We start from the raw sequence: 23,713 nt of genomic DNA, 5'->3' as shown, positions 1-23,713 counted from the left end.
TTCCGTGATCTTTAACGTTAAATTAATAAATTTCTTTAAATTAATAAATTCATAAATTTCTTGTGCCGTAATCTCAAAAATGTTTTTCAAGAAAATCAATAATGTCTTTGTTCTGTTCGGTACTAGAGCAATGATGCCGGACACAAAATCGATAGCGGCTGGTAAAAGGATTCGTCCACGTATCTAAAATATTTATCACACTGCCCCAACACGCGATGTATGGTTACAAATCTTGTCACTCGTAAATTTTTAACTAAGCAGTCATACCTCGAGGAAAGAAGGCCATGTCGTTACGATACTTAATTTATAAATGAAAATATTACATAAGCTTCCGATTATAACGTTATCGTCGAAATAAAAGATAAGTGGGCAACACTTTCCTTAATGAAATGTTCTGAAGTCGCTAAACAATTGATGCAAACATTAATTCAATAAAGAAGCCAACGAAGGGGACGGAAAACAATGAATGGAGAACTATTGTCATCGAAAAATATTGTTTAATTCAAAATCATTGAAATAATTAGTGTAACTGACAAGAAAAAAATATCTCTTCTAGGTTTGGACTTTAAGCCTTCCAACATAAGAATATGGATCCATAACAGGGACATTGGAAAATTGCAACAAGTTTTGTGGGAAGGACATGGGCAAAGACTTCGGGTCGAGACCAGTAATAATCCTCGCGTTAAAAGGTTTCTGGAAGCTGTCCCGTTTATAATGGTTTGTATTCTCGATCAAATTTTTAACCGATTCAACAATAAAACGTTCCTCATGAGAAAATAAATGAAAGCTATTCCATCTTCATTGCAAGCAAATGCAAACGTTTGTATTGTGTCATCTTCAGTCTAAGGGAAATAAAACTAAATTAATTACCTACCCTAACGCAAATAAATTAAATATTATTATAAACAAAACTAAAAGAATTATTTAAAAGGATGAACCTTTTAAGATTTTAGCATTGCAAATACAACATAAGTACTCACAACAAATTGTTTTTCAAATGTTCTCTATCTTCAAGAAAAATTAATTTTTGTTATTTATCACAGGGTACAGTAAAAGATATCCATGCAGCAACGGTAGAAAACAATTTAGAGGAACTGAAAAAGAAAATTGACTCTACGTCGCCCATCGTCTTGTGTAGCAAAGATAGCAATGGTTTAAACGCCCTACATAAGGTACGTAACGAACAGAATCCCTGTTCATGAATGTATTCGTCGACTACTTCGACAATAATTGCTGTAGATTTGATTACATTATTATTAGACTGCGGATCTTTAGGCAAAATAAAATCTTTGCGAACGTGCATACAAAAATTCCATACAAATTGCATACAATAACACAGACCTAACCCAGACCTAAATAGGAATTTATTTTATTCAGCAAATATTATAACATGAACTTTACTTCCAATCTTTTTTTATATTCTTGCAAATTGTTTGCATTTTATAGTTTCTTGCACATTCAAATTTCTTTTAAATGTATGAAGATCCGCAGTCTAATTATTATGCACCTGAAGAACATCACGAGGTGGTTCAAAATGCATGTGTTACATTATTCTTGAAATAGTCGATAAACTGATTTGACTGACCTGAATTTTAAACATTTTATTAATTTGGACAATGTTATTTGTATGACAAAATTATCGATAGGCTGCTGGATTGGGGTACACGGAAATTGCACGCGAAATTCTTGCAAGATACCCATCGGTCGTGGAAGCGCAAGACAACGATGGAAAAACGCCCCTGCATTATGCAGCCGCGGTAAAAGACGATGGAGAGATGTATAACTTGTTGGCAGAATACGGGGCTGACGAAAGTAAATTGGACAATGTGAGTGTTCACTGTGTTGCATTAATTTATGGAAGTATTCTACTCTAGAGTGTCAATTTTTAGATCTTTTTGAGGAATTTTTTTTTTAACCTATGAGGAATTTTTATAAATAGTTTTGCCACATATTTATTCACATTTTAGAACGTATTTTCCGAATTCAACAAAATCCTTTAGCAGATATATTTTTAAAGGTCTACACTTTAGAAAAGTGCAAAAAAGAATCGGTAATTTGAAAGTTCTAGATTAGAATACTTCCTTAACGGATTATAAAATACTTATTAAAATATCATAAAAATGTCGTAAACATTGATTTTATCTACAATCAAGGTCAATAGACATACATCTGACCTCACAGTTTTCAAGCAAAATATAACTTGTAATATATTGTTCTAAGATTCAAATCAAACGAAAAATTTAGACTTGCACGTGTTATTCTTTTTATCAGAAACAAAAAACAGCGGGATTCTACAAGAATCGACCTTCAGACGTAGATCAAACTCTTTTGAACGTGATACCGGAAGCGCCTCGAGTCTCTAAGCCGTCCTACCCCAAATACTGGGATTGGAGGATTTTGGAAGGTGAGGAAGCATTGTCGAGAACCATGAAGAAGGTTGTCAGCAGTACAGACATTGATAGCGCGTTTGGCAGCGCTGAATCTGCATCCAAAGGTTTCAGCAGATCCATAGATCAGGTACAAACAGAACCAGTTCACTTCTCTACTATTTAATGATTCACTAATTGTAAGAAGGAGAGTACTAATAATACTAATACTACTAATAGTATATAGTTTTGGATTCAAACGATTTATAGTTTATAAGATATACAACATTGAAACAATTACTACTATTAATCTAAAGAAATATAGCTACTGATATTAGAAGTGACTGTGGCGCTGTTAGTAAAACGTTAGCATCCTAATAACGTATTTTCTTTTTGCCATGGATTCTATCCCGGATGAAAACAATTCTTTTTTACTTCTTCAGTTTATTTGAAAATATGCATATGTTAAATATGACTTATTTAGAAATAACTTGAAAATAATTTGTTTTGGATAATTAATTTAATTGCTACTTTGAATATGCAAAATGCATGAGCTTGGATGATAGTTTACAATTTATATAAAAACATGCGAAGCATAAAAATTGCGTTTGATCGTTGATTTCACAGCCGAACCATTTTCTATTCTTTTATTGATACGACGCCGACGTTGTTCAAAGCAAATTATTCTTATGTCACTTACAAATAACTTGTATTTAACATATGTATATTTAAAATAAATTAAAAAAGTAAACAAAAATATCTTAACGCCTTACTGACCATGCCACAGTCACTTCTAATATCAGTAGCTACATTTCTTTAAATTAATAGTAGTAATTGTTTCAATGTTGTATATCTTATAAACTATAAATCGTTTGCCTCCAAAACTATATAACTATATACTATTAGCATTAGTTCTTCATTATCCATCACTTCATTATCCTTCGCTATCATAGAACAATAAATACGAAGAACAATAAAAATCGAATTTTTAGATTCGTAACGTGTGATTAACAAGTTATTTAATGGAATAGATCAAGAACGTTGAAAACCATCAAGACCAGCAGGAAAATTCAGGAAACGCAGAAGAGGCAGAGAACGCAAAAGATCCAGAAAAAGAAGAGACTAGTGAAAATGTGGAAAACACAGAGGATGCAGAGGAAACAGAAGATACAAAAGACCCAGATGAAGGAGAAGACAAGGAGGAGCCTACAGAGGAAGCGGCGAATCCTGAGGATGGGGAGGAAAGATCGTCGGATGACGACGTAGTGACAGGTACACCTGTGCAAGATGCAGAGGAAGCTTCCCAAGCTGAAAATGACGAGGAAGAAGAACCCACGGAGGAACCTGCGAATGAAGCTGAAGAAGAAGAAAACAAATCAGCAGATCCCGAGAAAAACGAGGACATTGACCAGGCGGAGGATAACAAGGATCACGAAGAGAGAAACGAGCCAAGCACGGGTGATTCTGGTGTCGATGATCCAGGAAACGACGAAGATCAGGTACATACAAAATAACACTTAAACGAATCCAGTTTTAGGATTTAATCGGCTAACACGCACACATAAACGCGCAATTTACACGCAGTGAACAGTAAAATACGAAATAAGTACGTCGACACGAATTAACACTTTATCTACCGGGCTATTTAGAAGCAGTCTTTATTTCAAAAAAGAATTTTCTACAGTAGCATAAGCCAATCTAGGCTGACAATAATTCCTCCATACTGTTACTAGGTATGTTGAAAGCCAAGTCTGTTACTAAACACTGAACATTATTCATAGACAACCATCGACACAGTAAATAAATTCGAATAACTAAATACTGCAATTAAAAAGCCTATAAATAGGCTCCCGGTAAATAAAGTGTTAATGGGAAAAGAAGAGCGCAGGGTTTAATTGTTGATATTTGGTGAGTGTATAATAAAGATTGTGTACGGCCGGTATATGTAACCATTGACATTACGACGGTTATAAGTGTCAGGATAAGTAAACAATTGTGTATTGGAGTTAAGGAACGATCGATATTAAAATATTATACAGTATGTTCTTTGTCACGCACAAATATACCAATAAATAAATAACTGAACAAAGGGCCTCTGTTATGTAACTTCTGAACACAATAGTCCTACTGAAATTTGCTTCTTTGCAAATTTTATTTCAAATCACCTTTCGCTAATTCGAAGTAATGAAACATTTATTACTTATCATTTGTAAAACTATAAAATGCTAATGATTACTTTTGCATCGTTGCCGAACCTCGTACTTCCTGCATGGTAAGTAATTCGAGTAGACACAACAATTAGCAAGAAAGTGGCACAAAGTGGCCAATCATCTTCAGTGGTAGTACCGAAGGTCAATTTATGCTATTTCGAATGTTGGCTTCAATTTAATTTCAGCGTGCATTTCAGACGAATTATAGACTTTTAATTTTTATTAAAATTTAGGATTGTTACATTAACTGTTACACTTCGTATTGAAGAGAATTTCAAAGCATGCTTCAGCCATCTTGACCTTCAGCCTCTCGAAACAAGACATGACAAGACATTTCTATTCTTCTCCGATAGAGATCTTCCATATAAAAGTGTTAATTTTCCATTCCCACGGTCACTTAACACTTTATGTACCGGGAGCCTGTTTATAGGCTTTTTAATTCCAGTATTTAGCTTTTCGAATTTATTTACTGTGTTGATGGTTTTCTACTTACATTGTTCAGTTTTTGGAAACATACTTGGCTTTTAATGTACCTAGCAATAGTATGGAGGAATTATTGCCAGCTTAGATTGGTATATGGAACTGTAAAAGATTCTTTTTTGAATTAAAGACTGTTTCTAAATAGCCCGGTAGATAAAGTGTTAATTACTCACGATTAGACGTAAAGGAAGAAATTACGTTAAACGAACGACTGCCAATGACATAATAGTGAACGATCACAGAAACAGCTTGCCATGACCCGCTACGTCGTTCGATCGATGGAAAAAACAGAAAATACCGACGAAAATATATACGCATCGACACGCAATATACACGAAGTCAGCTAGCGATCGATTTATATCTAGATTGCTACGTATGATTAACGTTTCCTCTATCGATCGACACGTGCAGCCCACGCGCATGGTTTTCACCTGGATATGATCGACAGGTCATCGCAGGAGAACACGACGAGCTTCCAGAGGCAGAACTGAACGAGGACAACATGTCGGCGGATCCGGAAATGGAGAAGCTACTGGAGAACGGGAATATGGAACAGTTGGCCACTTTGGTTCTCAATGGAGATGGAAGGAGATTGGTTGGCAGGCGTTCGGGGAATCCTGAGCTCCAGGCTTTCATCGACCGTGTTCCTTCTTATATGGTATTATGCACTATACTGCGCATCAAAATGATATGAACACTTGAATTTTTGTTATCTCAGTATCTTAACACTTTATCTACCGGATTATTTAGAAACAGTCTTTATTTCAAAAAAGAATTTTCTACAGTAGCATATGCCCATCTAGGCTGACAATAATTCCTCCATACTATTACTAGGTACGTTGAAAGCCAAGTCAGTTACTAAACACTGAACATTATTCATAGACAACCATCGACACAGTAAATAAATTCGAATAACTAAATACTGCAATTAAAAAGCCTATAAACAGGCTCACGGTATATAAAGTGTTAAGGTAGCGGTCCCATGAATTTATTTAATGGAAGATTTTAACAAAACTTCATTTCATTGTTCTTTGATTAAATATGTATCATATTAGCTTATTTTAATTTAAATTGATCATCTCAATTTTATGAAAAACGATATCAAAATTTTGTAATTTTAACATGAACCCTTATAGAACATACAGATTTTCACGTTATCATTTTTTCAATTTAAATTAAAATGCAAATCAGGAACTTGTTGAACATTTGACATGTTATAAAAACCTATATTATAAACATCTTAAGAAAAAGTAACAATTACTGATAACATCGTTACTGAGATATGAAACATTACAATTTGAAACTAAACATAGTGACGTTGAGCAGTTACAGTCATATTGTTTTATGTACAATGATATCACAATGTTGAATATACGTTTAGATATACATATTAATTTATTATGAACGAGCGTGAGAGCAGTGAGATTGTATTTTACAAAAGCTTCCAATTATACTTTTGAACGGAACTATGTATCTCGAAACAACTACCTTAAAACAATTTTTCACAAAAACCAATTATACTACGATATTCAACGTGAAAAACAAACACTGTACATATATTTGCATTTCAATATGGAAAGAATTAACGTTATTATAGCTAAAAGTCGATTTTTATACCGTATGAAAGTATACAAACACTTTCACTTCAAATTTCATCATACACGGAAAATTTAGCTGCAAGTACCATTCTACATACAAAACAATCAGTCAAATTACTTTAAAATGATTCTCTTGTTCAAAGAAGTTGCTTTCATTTTACACCTCCAGTACGTTCTGTATGAATCGAATACTTTACAGTAGCTCCAATAGAAAGTAGACTTAAATATTGTTTCCAATATATTCATCACATTAATTTATCTTCGTTTTATAAAAATTCACACTTTACATCATGTATTAATAATGCATATTTATTTACTTTTATGGAATTCTGAATTCACTCGAAACTGCAGAAACTTTATAAGCATGTTATTGTCAAGAACTGTTACTAACGATAAAACAATGACAAAATATTATTCTATAGATATATACAGGGTGTCCCAAAAATGTTGGAGGTCCTTGAAAGGGGTGGTTCGGGAGGTGATTTGAAATAACTTTTTCCTTTGCAAAAATGTCGGATGGGGCTTCTTTGAGGAGATATTAATAAAAAAAACCGACCAATAAGAGCGCGCGAATACCGTTGGAGCGGCCGCGGTAGCGAAGGCTACGCACTGAACGGCCGCGTCAATATCCTTCGATGCACGTCGAGTCACTTATTCGTGTACGAGAGCGGCTACCTAGCGCGTAACCATCGCTATCGCGGCCGCTTCAACAGTATACGCGCGCTCTGATTGGACGGGTTTTTTTATTAATATCTCCTCAACGAAGCCCCATCCGACATTTTTGCAAAGGAAAAAGTTGTTTCCAATCACCCCCTGAACCACCCTTTTCAAGGACCTCCAACATTTTTGGGACACCCTGTATATATACATTAATGTCTACATTCACTCTACAATCTACAATCGACTGTATTATCTTTAATAACGATGGTATTATAGAATTAAGGATAAAAACTTTGAACAAATTACAAATGTTCATATACTTTTGACATGGCACAAAAATCGACTTGTGGCTACAGAAACAATAATTCCTAAAGTTCCTTAATTTCACATTGATTTTAATTTAAAAAAATTCATGTGAAAATCTGTACGTTCCATAAGGGTCTGTGTTAAAATTAAAAAATGTTGATATTCGTTCTCATAAAACTGAGGTTGTCCATTTAAATCGAGATAGGATATTATGCTCCACATTTAATCAAAGAACATTCAAATGACGTTTTGTTAAAATTCTCCTCTAAATAAATTCACGGAACAACTAATGTTTAGTAATTGTCGATACATCAAATGACAATGGTGCAACACTTTTGCTGTTTACACTTTTAGTTTAGAAAATGTAATTAAAAATTTGTGTAATGATATCAGGGCAAGATTCATGCTGTGCATATGGCAGCACGAGAAGGAAATCTGAGAGATCTGCAAAGTTCATTGGATCGTCGCAAATTTGCAGTAGCAAGAGATGGTTCGTCGCCACGCGGTGCAACGCCTCTTCATGTGGCAGTTGTATTTGGAAACACTACTATCATTAGGTACGTTAAATTTCAATCGCACTAATTACAAACATCTGTGTTGACAATTTTTATTCAGTTTAAAATGAATCACTCTTAACTTATCGCTGTGTGTTATTAAATTTATTTTATTTTATTGCTTAATTTTATTGCTATCAATGACCTTCTTTCATTAAGGAAAGAACTCAGAACTTTTTTGCTTACCTAATATTTTATAATGATGACTATTGAAGGAAATAGTTCATAAATGAATTATATTAGTGGAAGTTAAAACACGAAGTCCTAAATAGAGTATTTAATCAAAACCTTTACTTAACTTGTTGCTCACTAACTTAATTTCAAACATTTTTAAGATTGCTTCGCCAAAAAATATTACTGTGAATAACACATTTGTTTCTCTTAATGTATTAGTCTTAGACTAGTTTTTACACGCGTATCGACTTTGATATGTGCTATGCGATTGCAGTACACTTCTTATTAGAATCAGACATTTAATGGCGTGCGAAGCTTTACATTACAATTATCTTTGTGACACCTTTAACTTCACGCTATAAGTACCAGTGAAATTAATAGTGTAACGAGTCACCTTGCCAAGGTCCAATCGTGTTTTATCGATCACTGTAAATTCTATTACCTTTTCCTTAGATATCTGGCGGGGAGGTTTCCAGAAACTGCGCATGCAATCGATGCAGATGGCCGAACACCTTTGCATTATGGGGCAACTCTCGCAGACAATGGTCATTATTATAACCTTCTACTTCATTTGGGAGCCAATCCTCTAGTTCAAGACAATGTAAGTGCAATCACTTTCATAATATTCTCGACAAAAATCAGTTTATCGTTAGCAATCTCATAAATCTGTGAAAAATTAATAATAAATACTATTTTACTTTCAAATTCGTTAAATTGTTTGTACTTATTTGTACTTATTATACTCAAACGAGTATTTACGATGTTGCGTATGATTATAATGTCATATTTTAATGAAACTAACAATGTATGTATATTTAAATCTCTTGCTTATACTTTCTCACTAGTTCGGGAAAAAAGCGGAGTATTACAAGCTAAATCAAACCGAATTGTCGCATAAATTGCTTCTCCGTGCTTTTGGAGCTAATGAGAAACTGGCGGATGAAATGTTGACAGACAAAGGTATTTCATTTCAAACGAGGCACTTATGAGCACCATCGACTACACTAAAAAGAACTGTGCAGCAATAGTTCAAAGCACTGTTGCAGTTTTCACCCTGATACTTTTAATTTTTATAGTACAAATTCAAATTTAAAGTTCACTCCGATATACTGTCGTGTGAATATACATATAAATAGTTCCAACGTCACGTTAGTTCATGTGCCATCGTCTCACAGTTATACATTAAAATTATCACATACTAAATAGTTTTTCAAGACTGACTAAAATATTTGTTTGGCGACAGAAAGATACTGGCCAATTTAGCAATAATAGATAACACTTTATAACACTTGCAATGATACAACACAATTACAAGATAAATCATTAATGGGCACTGACTTTATAGGTAGATAAAGAACTAACGAATACTTGACCTCTAATCAATCCTTCGGCTCTGGTACTCAATAATTTACAAAGTATTAGACTTTAATCCACGACATCGTTTCCGAGAAAGTCGATTATAAAGTTTGTTCAACTATACATATAAACTATGAAATATGATTTGGTTATCCTGTATTCTAACACCTATCTATGTCCGAGCTAGTGTTTGTAAACATTGAAGATGATATGTAATGTCATAGAATATACCCACAGAATTCGATTTGAAATAAAAGTCATAGTTAGACAGACTGCGTAACAGTTTATTTCTTTTCAGTTTTCACAAATTGTTTCCATATTGTGACAAAATATTTTAATCGAGAGGATGTTGATATGATACTTGCTTTGGAAGCTTGTGGCTAATGGAGGTACCGTTATAAATTGTAGTTACTACCAAGAACGATTTCCCAATCGTTAACATCCGGAGAATTATACAAACAGAAAAGCAACAAGGAGGACAGTTTCAGAATACTTTTAAGATAATAATGAAAAAATACACGAACAATCAGTACAAAATACTTTATGTAACTTCAACCACACCATTTTAAATATTTATAAACACTAGTTTGAACAGAGCCAACCTGTTATACAGGGTGGTCCACGCAATTGTTTCAAGTCATAACTCCGTTATTATTGCATTTACAAAAAAATGCCAAAGGAGAAAGATAAATAGTTCAAAGAGCACTACATCTGTAGGACTTTAAATTTTTTTTAGATGCAGCAGTGCAGGTGCAATTAACAATTGCATAATTTCTTTAAATAGAAATGCTCTTATAAAATAGATATGATACAATAACCGGTAGTATACTTTTTTGCCATAGCGAGGGTTACGCCTTCGTTTCTCTACGTACAATATAGTCGTCAAACGAAATAAACAATCCATTGTTAAAGAATGTGATGGCAGAAATATTCATTCGAGTTCTCTATATACTTAACAAGTCTCAAAATCAGTACACGTCATCAAAGTTTCCTCAACAGCACACCATCTCAAAAGATCATTCAACCATTCACCATTACTATCAAAACAAACCAAAAAAATTCCTGATTAACGTATCCGCGGTTTCACTCTTTCCGTCTTCCTCCCGGACGTTCTTCCTCGATGCTCGAGGCAAACAGTTCCCGGAGGCGACACATTCTCCGCACGTCGGGACATAACCGACCCAGAGACACTAGCCACCCTGGAGAGGTGTTTCCGTCTGCTGGCAGGCACCAGACACAGCACGACCCTGAAATCGCCGGGGACCACCGGTACACTGATCAGCCGTTGTCTAAAACGGCCCATATTCGATGGTATCAAGCACCGTGTGACACGCATGGATCACAATCTCTTTGATGTGATCTGGCCCGCTTTAAAGATACACGGCAACTCGAGTTACAACAGCAAGGCGAGCAGCGCTTATTCGCACGTCAGCAACGCTATCGAAGAGGACCCGTCCTCGACAGCCGTGGCGCCGGACTATGAGAGCTACATCGTCTTCTCAGAATTTTTCGACCCACTGATCAGGGACATCCACTGCGTCACCGCAAGTGGCGATCTTCCTGACCATCCAGCGCCGAGATTCTTTTACAGCGAGGACGAGGAAGGCGAGGAGAGCCCAGACACCGTAGACGAGGTCACTATCTCGGCAATCGAGGCGTACGATCTCGATCCTCCAGCTAAATACGTTCAAGCTGTGGTGCTGGAATGCTGTAGGAACCTGGAGAAGTACACGTTTCCCCTAACGCTGACGGTGAACCAATTGGAGGAGGTGGAACGAGAGATCACCACCGAGCTGATGAGCCAAGAGATTTCTGGGATAATGGCCGAGGGTAGCAGCGAAGACGAGCCAGGAACGTACTTCACCCTCAACGAAATCCTGGATCAACCCAGTCCTATCAGGGCCCAGCTGGCTGCTGCTGGTTTGCTGTTACCAATCGCAGATTTTGATGTACAGGATGAGAGACGTCTACACGGCAGGCACTGGCCCTATGGCCGTGGAGTTTACGTTGCGTCTGCTGGGGATCTAGCTGCCTGGGTGAACGTCCAGGACCACCTAAGGATCGTTTGTCGGACCAATGATAGTAGACCAGGCTTGATCGGTCGCGCCTACGTGAGAATGGCGAAAATTATGGTGATTCTCGATGAGAGAATGACGTTCAAGAGGGACAAGAAGCTGGGCTTCCTCAGTGCTCGGCCGTATGCTATCGGCAACACACTGAGATTCAACGCCATAATACGGTTCCCAGACCTGTCGAAGGAGTTCGAGCACCTGAAACACCTGTGCGTTGTTCGTGGATTAAGTATACGCGAAACAGCCAGACAAGACACTGTTAGAATAGGCAACCAACAATCCTTGAGCATTACCGAACTGCAAACCCTTCAGGACTTCTCCAGAGCAGTGTTGAATATTTTGAGCTTGGAGAAGGAGCTGACTATAAATAGCTCGATGAAAATCGCTAATTTAATTGCAGGACTGTTTCGAAAACGTACTAGTGCAAAACGTTTTCAGGGTTAACGGATGAGGAGAGACCGGGGCAGCGTCTGTGAAGACGTTTTACATCGGTTACATCATCGAAGACTTTTACTTTTTTTTTTTTAAATACTGGAATAATACGCTTATACGTGAAAATTATCTGTGATAATTCTTGAGTCACAATATTCGACTGTCGATTAATATATCATCTAGCATAGGCTAGAGCTATAACCCGAACCGTATGCCAGAAAAAGGGGGATCGTTGGAAAGATGTGTGTAAACATTACGTCCATTTCTCGTGCATCGAGTAACGATACTTGAGCAAAATTTCGTTTAATCGGATTAACTTCTCAGAGGGACGCTGGATTGTTTATTAGGTTAGTAAATGAACATTATTGATCCACGAACAGTTGTTACATGACACCATGCTTACGTGAAATATGTGCATATATGTATCCGAATTGAGCAATCAGGAAGCCTTTGGAAAACGTTTACGAATGACAATCCAAATTACATGGGGAAGTCTTTGGAGAAAAAGAAATGGGTGAAAAAACAAGCTTATAAGAAAATTTCTATCGGTGCTTATTTATATGTCATGCACAAGTTCGATGTTCACAGAAACAGAAATGGCGTAGCACATGTCTTTCCAACTTGATGTACTCAATTGACAATAAATATCTTTATAAGTGGCTGCTGTATGTAAATTATTATATATGTATATACATATATATGGAACAAAACGAAATTATCAAACATGCATTTAACGCACCCCTCCAGAACAAACTTTTATCGTAACCATTTTCGCAGCTATGGTGTTTGTGTGTTTTTGCATCAAGTGGCTGTTTGAGCTTTTTGTACATCTGTGTATGCACAACTTTCAGAGTGGAGCAATGCACTATGAATTCATGATGAATTTTTTGTTTACGAAAAATTGTTTGTATTCTGTATTTGATTATTCATCTTTAATCAAACTGTTGTGAAAATGCTTCGATTGAACAATCTGAATCAGTCGTTTTCCAATTGGAAGGCAAAATATGAACCTCTTAGAAACCAAACTGATTAACTCCATAAACATTGTTTCTTAAAATTTTGCTAAACTTTAAATATTCACAAGAAACGAAGTTAGTTAATTTCTTTGGTTTCTGAAGATTCTATTTTATTTATTGCAATTCTTTAAATGCAGATATAATTGTTTGTTCAAGGCGACACTCCACTTGATATGCCAATATTCCAAGAGGAGGAAGGTCGATATTTAGCATCATGTAAGTTAACGTTAACTTGAAACTAAAAAGGGGAATAGGAACTAAAAGATTCAGACAATTTTGAAGTAAAAAATTGTTTGTTGGTAAATATTGCTTTTCTTTATATCTATAAATTACTTTATAAAATAGAAAAATGTAAATTTTATTCAAGAGTTAAATCCCCCTAAAAGTATATTATGACACCAATCAAAAATTATTCTATATTATAGATGAACTGTACTCTACTTACAAACAATCTTCAAAAATGTCTAGATTCCCTAACTTCCCTTGTATGATTGATTTTGATAACTTCATCGAAATAAGAAGAGTATTATTTGAACTATGTTAACAGCTCTTGGCGATCCACTGCTCAAAGGTTTAACGGAAGTTGCCAATGCACGTCCAAAGGATCCAGTTACATATCTGGCAACCTATCTATATAATTTTGCCAATAAAAACAAAAATGGTGGACAAGAACAGGTAATCCATTACAATGATAATGATACATACGGGAGGTCATCCACGTAGACTATTTAAAGACTTGCTAGGATACACTAACTTACTGGAATTAAATCAAATATTCCAAGAGGAATATTCCTCTTGGAATATTTGATTTTTAGTCTTATTTTATTCTGTTAATACATGAATTTTGGGGGATAAATCATAAGCAACAATACTATGTTTCTGTGAATATACTATCGATTGTAATTTGAAAATACATATTACAGGAACCCAACGTGTTGATCATTCCTGATCGCGCTGAGGAAAATATAGAGAATATTGAGAATGAAAACCCAGATGACGATGCTGGTTACCCACGAAGTCCTGGTTCTGATGCTCCAGAATCAGCTTTTAGTAACCCTAACAGAGTATATATCGACTGTTATATCATTCATAATGCCCACAATAATAGAATTCATCTCAATATATATACATGGTCCATGCTTATACAAATGGAAGTTTATCACAAATAAAACGGTTAAAATGATTTCCATTTTTTTCAGGATGAACATGGACAAAGCGTAATTCACTTTGCAGCAATTCGTTCTTACTCGAAGGATGGTCTGTTCAATCTCCTTCAAGAAAGCCAAATTAATATTGGTTTCAGAGATGAATTATATAGAACAGCTAGGGATGTTGCTGAATTGGCAAATGTTCGAGAAAACGTCGAAGAAATTGATCGTTTCGTGGCTTATTTAGCAGCAAGGGGTGAGCAATCAGTGTAAATAGTGGTCATTAATGAGAAAAAATGGTGAAAATTTTCCAGAATCATCGAACGTAAAGTTGTATTGCATTGTCAAAAATTAGGAGATCATTGACATGAGCGCATTCCACTGAGACAACTGTTCCGCAACTGTTGAGTGATTCTCTTGGATACTCTGCTTCGATTCCTCTATCCGAAGTGACTAGATGAATCAAAGCAGAGAATCCAAGAGAAACACTCAACATTTGTCTCAGAGGAATACAACCCATGTTTCTTGTAAGCGTCGGTCATTATCAAAAAAAGTTTCCCATAGCCAATGTTCAACACACAATTGTCAAATAGCATCCACCGTCCCACACTAAATGGATATCATTTTATACAGGAGAAACTGAGAAATTAGTCGAACTACTATTGGAAGGGTATGATCACATTTTGGACGTAGAAGATGAAGGTACAAACATCGTGGATATTGCTGGTGAACGGGGGCACGAGGCAACTGTACAATTCTTACAATCCATTCCAAATTACGTGGTAATATAGATAGTATTTAAATCATCTCAGAGACTAATACATAATAAAACAAATTATAATGTTTATCGTAGATCAACCTCTTCCCAATTAGTTCACTAATTCTTGTTTTAAATAATATTACATCTTGGAGATAATCTAGAATCTGGGTCGAAAACATCCTCAATATATTTAAAATTAAATTAACAATTTAAATTAACTAAAAAAACTATTGAATTTGTGAATTCCACGAGTAATATTTAATTCCGATTTAGCTATACTTGTAGTACTACATGTGTATAAGTTTTAATAATGTTCCATGAAAATTAAACGCAGAAAAATTGTTTATTTTTTCTAGGCACAACGCGAGGAAGTGCACCATGAAATCAGAATGGATAATGTACCAAAAGCAATGGAACTACTGAACAGAAACAACGGGGGAGGGAAATTGTTGGCTATGGGGAAGAATGCGATGAGTAGGTGTGCTCTTCACATTGCTGTCCTTCGAGAGAATGAAGAACTAGTCGAGTACATTGCGAATGCATATCCAGAGACTTTACGCATCGGTGACAACGTCAGAATCGTTAATTTTATAAACCATCATTAAATATTATTGTCTTGATGAATAGAAAAAATATTTATTCTACTATTTTAGTTGGAAAGAACCCCTTTGCATTACGCAATGGGATTGCCTTTGGTCGAAGAGTTGAGCAATATCCTCATTCATGCGGGTGCAAAACGTACCGTCAAAGATTTGGTAAACAATTTCTCCTGCGCTGCGCATAAAAGCAATACTAATAATTGTATATAGTAATAATCCTATAATTTTCAGAAATCACGGCAACCCTCCTACTACTTCATGAACAGGTCAGACATAGAAAGACTTCAAGAAGAAGAAGAAAGTTTGATCAAGTAGACCCAACTAGACGCGCATATTGGCAATTATTCATGTAAACTTTGTAATAATTTTATGAACTAACTGTCTAATTGCATTGATTCGACAGAAGTGAAAGAAATCAATATGTGCCACTTTATTTGGTGAATTGAAGATTATTATATCAATAAAGATTTAACACTTCTCCTCGAAGCATGATTGACATACTGAATCAGATGAAAGTGTACTTTCCATGATCCTGTCCAATAAGATGATGATTATGTAACGAATCTACGTCGTATAATTTACAATGTTAGCAATATAAATAATAAGAATGCTTGTCTTCTGCGTATATGTTTTTTTTTAATTCCTCTCACGCAAATTCTTTATCTTTAATTATCTACAAAACCTTCGATTGTTAAGGCGAGAATCTCCATTCTGTTCTTGCTATTTTTGTTTGTTTCTTAAATCGTCTAAATAGTGCTTGAAGGACGTTAATCGCGATTATGTTCGGATACATTAATATTCATTAATCACAGGAGCAAACACACAAAAAAGGTAGTGAAAGTTGTAAAAGGTATCAAACAATATCAGCTATGAAATAAAATTATTTATCAGGGTATTTACTACGTCAGAGCGTGATCATTATTCTAATTGTATGACGCAATCTACGCAAGGTGATCCTGCCTGCTAAGGCAGACACAGTACAGGAGTTTGTAATGCAAAGTACAATATTTATTCGTACTTTTTGTTTGATTCGCGACTTCTGTGAAGTTTTACGTTGTCCCAACGCTAAAGAATCGAATCGGGTGATTATTCTTCGAACCGCACAATTCTTCCCATTGTTAATGCTCGTGTCACTGATAATGTGTAGTACTTCTCTTACCACTAATCTTGGGCTGGCTTTGCGTTTTTCTAGCATTCGATAAGTTTTCCTCGTGATCCTCAGCGTCATCGCCAACTGTTTGCCAAGGTGTAGGGTTCACGTAAGCTGGTTTTGCTTTCTGATGAGCTGGTAAATCAAGATTAATATTAAATTAAATTTGTTTCAATTCAAGCAACGTAGTTTTTTTTATAAATTACATAAATTGACAAAATAATGTAATTCTGTATTCGATATGATTTATGAAGTGGAACTCTCTTGTATACCCAATCGGTACTATGAACATTTAGATTTAAAAGAAGTATAATAGAACTAACGTAGAAGTCCTTGCGTGGCTGGCTTAGGTCTGTTCTTTGCATTCTTTCGCCAATTTTCATAGGCTTTTGTACTTTCTTCCAACCTTTTCTTCTTCTCCTCATCATGCTGCTTGCGTTTCATCTCTTCTATCTTCTGGCGAGCTAGATGAACATCAAGAATATCAAATTTTGAAAGTATCGAGAATTACTCTCGCTTTCTTTACCTTTTTCTTCTTCTTTCTTTTTGCGAGTCCATTGTCGAAGATACAGACTCTTTGCCATGGCAGCTTTGTCTTCTATGTCCTTCAACTGCTTCTGAAATTCCACCAATTCCTTGTCAATTACCGCTTTCTTTTGCTCCTCTTCCCTTTTCTTCTTCTCAGACCACTTCAAAAAATTGTCTCGTTCTTGGGATTCCTTCTCTTCTTTCTTGCGCGCAAGTCTCTCCGCTTCCATTTGTTTCTTTCTCTCAGCTTGATCCTCCTCCTCTTTTTTTTGTCGTGCTGCTTCCTGTTTTTTTCTCACCCACTCATTGTAAGGGATTCTCTTAAGGAAATAGTTTTTGGTCATCCTGTCCTCCGAAATGGTAATGCTTGATGAGGATGATGTTGAAACTTGCACGACACGATGACCATTGAATGTGTACCTGAGCGACACATCAAATGACTTGGATAATATAACAGTGTAATAATTAGTAAAATCGTTTCATTACGTGCGCATCCTGACTAATACTTTAAACTCGTTTTTCTCAGAACTGCATTTTCAAAACGCGTGACCAATATATCTCGGAAACTACTATATCGATTTAGTTCAAACTTTTTAAGCTTGTTTTAGAGATAAAAATCTAGTCTTTATCGGTAGATTTTCTTTTTTTTTTTACTAGTTTTTATATCATAGACAAAAAGTGAACGCCTTTTTGGCCGAGAATTGATATCTTAACTTTTGACTGTCGTCATTTTATTACAAATTTATTTTTCAAAAATTCAACCCGATAAAGACTAGATAAACTAATATACTATTGAAAAGTTCTCGGATTTTTTATCTCAGTTAATTCAGCTCAGAGTAATAGTGGTCACCACAAAACGCCTCCTGAAAAATGCCTTCTGGGAAAGAATTTCTTCAAAAAGATATCTTCTCAAAAGATTTTCTTCAAAAAGTTCTGAAAGATATGTTTGCTTTGAATTCTCCTAGATAGGCATACACCCTTAAAAAAATAACAAAACTTTTCTATAGATCTGATATGTTACTGCACTAATTTTTAGTGTTACAAATTTACAGAATACCTCTGTACTTCCGAATCGGTTCTTCTGTTGAAGCAAACCTCGTCATCATCGACACCTCTATCAGTGATTTTACATCGTCTCTCGACACGAGAGGAAGGTCTACATGAAGTTACAAACTTAGATCGCGGAAGACCAGATTCCAAGGAAGTGGTTGGTGAATTTAAGGAGTAGCAACGATACGTTTCTTGAGCTGAAACTTGGTCACCAGCGTGGTCCACGAACGAGGTACCCAAATCATTCTTGATAGACAATGTGGTCACTGTATCACTCTTTCCCGTAAAATCACCACAATTCCCTTCGCGAGGTCTATCGTCTGTCGAACTGACCTTCACTCGAATTTGGATCTCACGTTCTTCGTCCTCATTGTTCAATGTTTCAGCGTAAATTGCTGGATTAATGAAGCGAATGTCTGTAGATCTAGAGCTTGTAGGGGCGGCAGTGTTCAAGATCAATCCAGTGTTTTGAAAATTTCTTTTTTGACTATCATCAGATGTTAGACAATTTAAATGGCTGATACTGGTCAAACATGCATTGTTCGAAGCATTAACCACCCCTTCGCGATGGAATTTATTAAAGTCATCCTGTTTCCAATTGTACCAGCTGTCAGCGTCGCTGTCAACCATCGTCAAGTGTCCTTAACCCTTGGTCTGGTAATGTGAGGTCGGAGATTACAAACAGACAAAAGTACGTCGATTGTTCGGGACACGTCACATATCGTCGACTCGCGATATGCGTCTTACAATCAGTTCTTAGGAGCCCACACGGAACTCGTGAATGTACATTCGTCCATGATCCACGCGATGTTATATTTTTCGTTTACAAACAATGACGAATCCCCTTAAATGACATCGAATCGCGGTTCAACATTGAATTTATCGATAGATTTTCCAGAAGAGTTTACGCACAATTCCGTGCATAAGTTTAGAAATTTACGGGGCGGTCGCCTGCAACCAAGAAGGATTCCCTCCATTAAGCGACTCTTCGTAACGCTAACACAACTGAGATTTGACAATGCTTTGGTTGATTTGCCGCGAGCGGTTTTAGTAATCGACCTGCAAGGAAAACAGATCACGCTCGGTACTTTTCGATATTTTAGATAAAAGTGATTAAGGAAACAATTACATTAAAATGTGTTCTGCTTTTCTCATTTTTCATAAGATTCATTCATTGCAAACAATAATTTAAATGTAACTAAAACACGTAATACAAAAAAAAACTGCATCTCTGCAAGTTTCGTAAGTAATGAAACACAGATAGATCATTTAAGCTAAAGTTTTTATTTGTTCTTCAATTTATTATGTACCCTTATAGTAACTTGTGCTTGATCGACGTATCACTTATATCTTGATTCAAAATGAATTGAGATCTTAGAGGAATTAGCGTTCAGTTGATATGAAGTTCCTTAAATTCGACTCGGTTGCATTGTTCTGTTTGGCAATCAGATGATACTCTTCCGTGATCTCCTCAGGTTGAATCTTATTGAAATACGTTTCCCGCTCTTGATGTACGTAATATGTGTCGTCGAAATTGAAGTGCAGTCCGAGTACGATATTTAGTGCAGATGTGTCGTATGCGTGGCAACCGGAATACCGGTATTGCGGTTTCTTATTGAATCGACATCCTGCCGATTGAGCTCCTGTATAATCGAAAAAACATTACGTGCATTGGAATTTTGCCAACAGATATTTTTATAAATAATGCACAGATAAGATCACTTCTAGAGTACATACCAATTGGACAAATGCAATCTCTCGTTAGAGCACATTGAACCCAAGGCAACATTACCTTCTCTCTAATTTCTTTAACATTCCTAATTATCAAGTGTGATGCCCTTATTAATGGGAGAAAGAAGAAACTTTCTGTGGAGACATGAAAATATTCATACATCTTTGGGTGCGTTAAAGAGCTAATGGCGTGCCTTGTAGGCCAAGTTAAAATTCCAGATTTTGGTAGAAAGTACTTCGAAACGTCTGATGAATTCAAACGCACATTTGAATCCATGTACAATATGTTTCCTAATGTGTTTAAAGCTGTCTGTGGTGCGCAAAAGAAATATTCTGCAATTTGTATCGATAATGCTTGTATCTCTATAATTATAACAACGAAATGTTACTTACCTGTATAACTAAAGGTCTATAAACATGCAGTCTATCATCTTCAACATGCGCTGGAAACAGACTTATGTCAAAATGAATCACATTACACTTTGTAGAGTTGCAAGCTGCTCTAATATTTTGCAAAGAATCATCGTTTAATCCAACGCTATAAATGACAATACTATTATTTGGCAAAAAATGACTGATATTTCTGACAAAGCCATAAATGTGCTGTTCGTTTCCAGGCCTTATAAGAGAGACGACAGTCACATTTTGTGATTTAAGACTAAAAGGAGTTGTGCTCATTTGCCCATCGAGGCCAAGCATTGCAAGATACTTTGAGTCTGTTACCAAGCGTTTCTCTTCAACATCTTTTAAGTTTTCCTATAAAAAAGTTAAAGTAATAGCGAAAATAATTATTTTCATCTGAAATAAACTAAAATTAATAATAGTTGAACAATATAAATATAATTACTTGGAAGTTTCGTAGCTGCTTGTGAGTCTCTGTAACCAGAGTCTGAATGGAGGGTCTTTGATTGCTGAAAGTAATAAAAATGATGCTGCTCCCTGCTATGCAGATAAGGAACAGTAGCAGGCCCTTGGTACGCATCTCTCATCATTTAATCAGATTATTTTCCAATTTTTAGATGACAATTATGCTCAGACGTTACGTTAGAAACATTACACGTAGGTTATATATTGTCTGCGACATGACTAATCGTTATAACTTTTTTAATGTTATAACTAGAATACGTTGTTGATAAACGTACATCGAAGAAATTTGTTAGTCATAGTTCGTTTAGAATCCGCGAGTTCATCTTGCGGATAATGCCTGAAAACTTTGTAGGTGATTAGATTAAACTATTTCTTTTCTTATCACAAAGCTGTCAGTTGCTGTCAGTGATCTGGCAGACGCCGCATTTGTAGGAACTTTTTGGTTAAATGGTGACTGCAATTGCAAATCGCAGTTGATTGACCAAAGATTGCATTTTCAATTCGTAAATATCTTTCAGCTTTTCAGATTTTGCCATTTTTATGTATTATGTAGAAAATTCTGATTGAATTTAACTGTATTCTGTTAACGATGTATTAAAATGTAAGTAAAAATCGTAATAGATTTATACTTTATACTTGATCCTCCTCTATCCTGCTTGATCCAATGAGGAAATGGCGGGAAGACCATACATGCATAAATATCACAAATTACAAATGTATATTTTGGATTAAATGAACGAGCGGGATTCGCGATGAAATAATTTAATTTTCTTACAGAATGTTAATTGTGTAATTTTCTGTACTTTATCTTAGTATATATTGCTTTAATATTTCTCAAAATTAACAATCTTAGAATGATCATTCGCATTCTTTATAATAATAACATACTTATGTGTGTGAAGTTAGCCCCACACTTTTCGAATTTTGAGTTTTTCTTTCTTGTGCCGTAATGTGTTATACAATGACACAATGTAGCACAAGTTAGTAAGCATCTTTTTATAGAAAAAAAAGTTTGTTTCGGCAAAAGTGCGGGGCTAGTATAGTTTTGGTTTTATTTCTTTTATTTATTGTTGTTTATGTTATCAATTTCTTATTTACGGCACAATTCAGCACAAATATAGCACAATACGGCTCAAAAAAGAAAAACTTAAAATTCGAAAATTGCGGGGCTATCTTCATACACACAACATACTTTCTGTTAGATCGCTAGTTTGAGCGTTTAAATTTATGTATACTATATGTATATGTAGAACATAACAAGAGGGTAAATATATTTGAATGATAATTACATTCACTTTTCATAATATATTTCAAAATAGGAAAGAGCTGTTTAGAGTAGAGATGACTAGAACTGCTACTTGTGAATCACTCGTAATTCGATCACGTTCGTTGCCAATCACGGTGATTTTTTACAGTGATTCGTGATTTTTCGTGATCGCTTTTGATTAGTGAAGAACACAACCGTTCCTTTTACGCTGTTAGAATCGTCAGCCTAAATGTAAATGCACCGTAATGAAAAACACAATGTAACATTTTAGAAAATAATATAATTAATACATAAAACATAATACGAATACTATAAATAAAATACAAAGAACAAAATAACAATGGAATAAAATATATATAATAACAAATAAGTAACTATGTATTGCTGTTCAAGAATAATAGCATAGATAATTTCTCTGCTTGCAATCCGTTTCTTTTTTTCGTTAAAGTAATCCTGCTTTAGAAAATATTCTTTCGCATGGAACTGAAGTAGCCACCACACAAAATAAATGATCTACTAATTTAAATAATAAAGGAAATTGAAATTGATATTATATGCGGATTTTTAATGCAAACTATGTATATTGAAACATTTTATAAAAAGTAATAGGGTGCGCTGTCCACTACAGCGCTGCTGTCGTCTCTATTGCGGTGTTGTGCCAGTAGTCTAAAGATGCTTTTCAGTATGGTTCAGTATCGTAGTAAGTTTAAAAAATGCCCGCGGTCATACATTTTTCTTTTAACTCTTTCGGTGCCGGGGTCTGGCGAGAAGTGCCAGAGCCGATATATCGGCCCTTGCTGCACTGGCGAGAAGTGCCAGAGCCGATATATCGGCCCGAACCTTGTAGTGTTCTACTATTCGCATTGCGAGAGAATTCTATATTGTCTGTATATTGTTATCTGTATATTGTATCTATAAATATAAATTTAATAATGGGAAATAAGCAACATATTTATAAAACTATGTTATACTTGTATTTAATTTTTACATTAAAATTATTTTGGAATATGGGGAATTGTTAGAAGATAACACGCTAAAATACATATGTATAGGGAAACGATGATAAAATGATTATTACACAGAATTAGTTCCGTTTCTTGTTATTTACAATTTAACCCTCGGACACCGGGCGGTCGCACGAACGACGGAGCCGGGTCACTATTCAGGCATCGAAATCCAAGTTCATACGCATTACAAAAGAAGGCTTAAAATCAAATTTTTATATGCAAACATTATAATCATATTAATAATGCCTCGTAACCAATTGTTTTTGTTAATATTTTGTCCCGAAAACTACTTCTTTTGCAATAAAGTTCGAAACCTTTCTGTCGCTAACAGTTAGAATAGTGGGGAGAGCTGATTGCTACGGATTGAGTTACAATGTAAACA

General features: G+C 35.3%; 2 protein-coding genes across 2 annotated transcripts; one reads left to right on the top strand and one right to left on the bottom strand.

Annotated features, from left to right (window-relative positions):
- The first annotated feature begins 589 nt into the window (after positions 1–589).
- Positions 590–16,217, top strand: LOC128896377 (uncharacterized). The gene is made up of 17 exons (XM_054159738.1): positions 590–717; positions 1,044–1,172; positions 1,647–1,826; positions 2,272–2,517; positions 3,398–3,865; positions 5,505–5,714; positions 8,014–8,177; positions 8,802–8,949; positions 9,194–9,308; positions 13,381–13,440; positions 13,772–13,899; positions 14,148–14,288; positions 14,424–14,628; positions 15,006–15,154; positions 15,489–15,704; positions 15,786–15,887; positions 15,963–16,217. The coding sequence occupies exons 1-17, from the start codon at positions 715–717 to the stop codon at positions 16,044–16,046; spliced, it is 2,748 nt and encodes a 915-aa protein (XP_054015713.1). The 5' UTR covers positions 590–714; the 3' UTR covers positions 16,047–16,217.
- A 130-nt stretch (positions 16,218–16,347) lies between these two features.
- Positions 16,348–21,717, bottom strand: LOC128894813 (uncharacterized). The gene is made up of 9 exons (XM_054156828.1): positions 21,038–21,717; positions 20,584–20,946; positions 20,197–20,500; positions 19,848–20,102; positions 18,467–19,100; positions 17,408–17,829; positions 17,205–17,345; positions 16,891–17,016; positions 16,348–16,796 (listed from the first exon to the last, which is right to left on the bottom strand). Exons 1-9 carry the CDS (start codon positions 21,170–21,172, stop codon positions 16,636–16,638), a joined length of 2,541 nt encoding a protein of 846 aa, XP_054012803.1. The 5' UTR covers positions 21,173–21,717; the 3' UTR covers positions 16,348–16,635.
- Positions 21,718–23,713: the final 1,996 nt, after the last annotated feature.

Source organism: Hylaeus anthracinus, unplaced genomic scaffold (assembly GCF_026225885.1).
Source record: "Hylaeus anthracinus isolate JK02 unplaced genomic scaffold, UHH_iyHylAnth1.0_haploid 0, whole genome shotgun sequence".
Taxonomy (NCBI): Eukaryota; Metazoa; Arthropoda; class Insecta; order Hymenoptera; family Colletidae; genus Hylaeus; species Hylaeus anthracinus.
This window is presented reverse-complemented; position numbering and strand designations above follow the sequence as displayed.

Bases quoted from the DNA above. Each gene is read 5' to 3' on its own strand.
- LOC128894813 (XM_054156828.1), bottom strand. From the start codon at position 21,172: ATGCGTACCAAGGGCCTGCTACTGTTCCTTATCTGCATAGCAGGGAGC. The intron at 19,101-19,847 runs GCTAATTCCTCT...CCAAGGGTTAAG, and splicing joins GAACTTCATATCAACTGAAC to GACACTTGACGATGGTTGAC. The intron at 17,830-18,466 runs GTATTCTGTAAA...TGTGTCGCTCAG, and splicing joins ACCGATTCGGAAGTACAGAG to GTACACATTCAATGGTCATC.
- LOC128896377 (XM_054159738.1), top strand. The intron at 3,866-5,504 runs GTACATACAAAA...TATGATCGACAG, and splicing joins CAGGAAACGACGAAGATCAG to GTCATCGCAGGAGAACACGA. The intron at 13,441-13,771 runs GTAAGTTAACGT...CTATGTTAACAG, and splicing joins AGGTCGATATTTAGCATCAT to CTCTTGGCGATCCACTGCTC.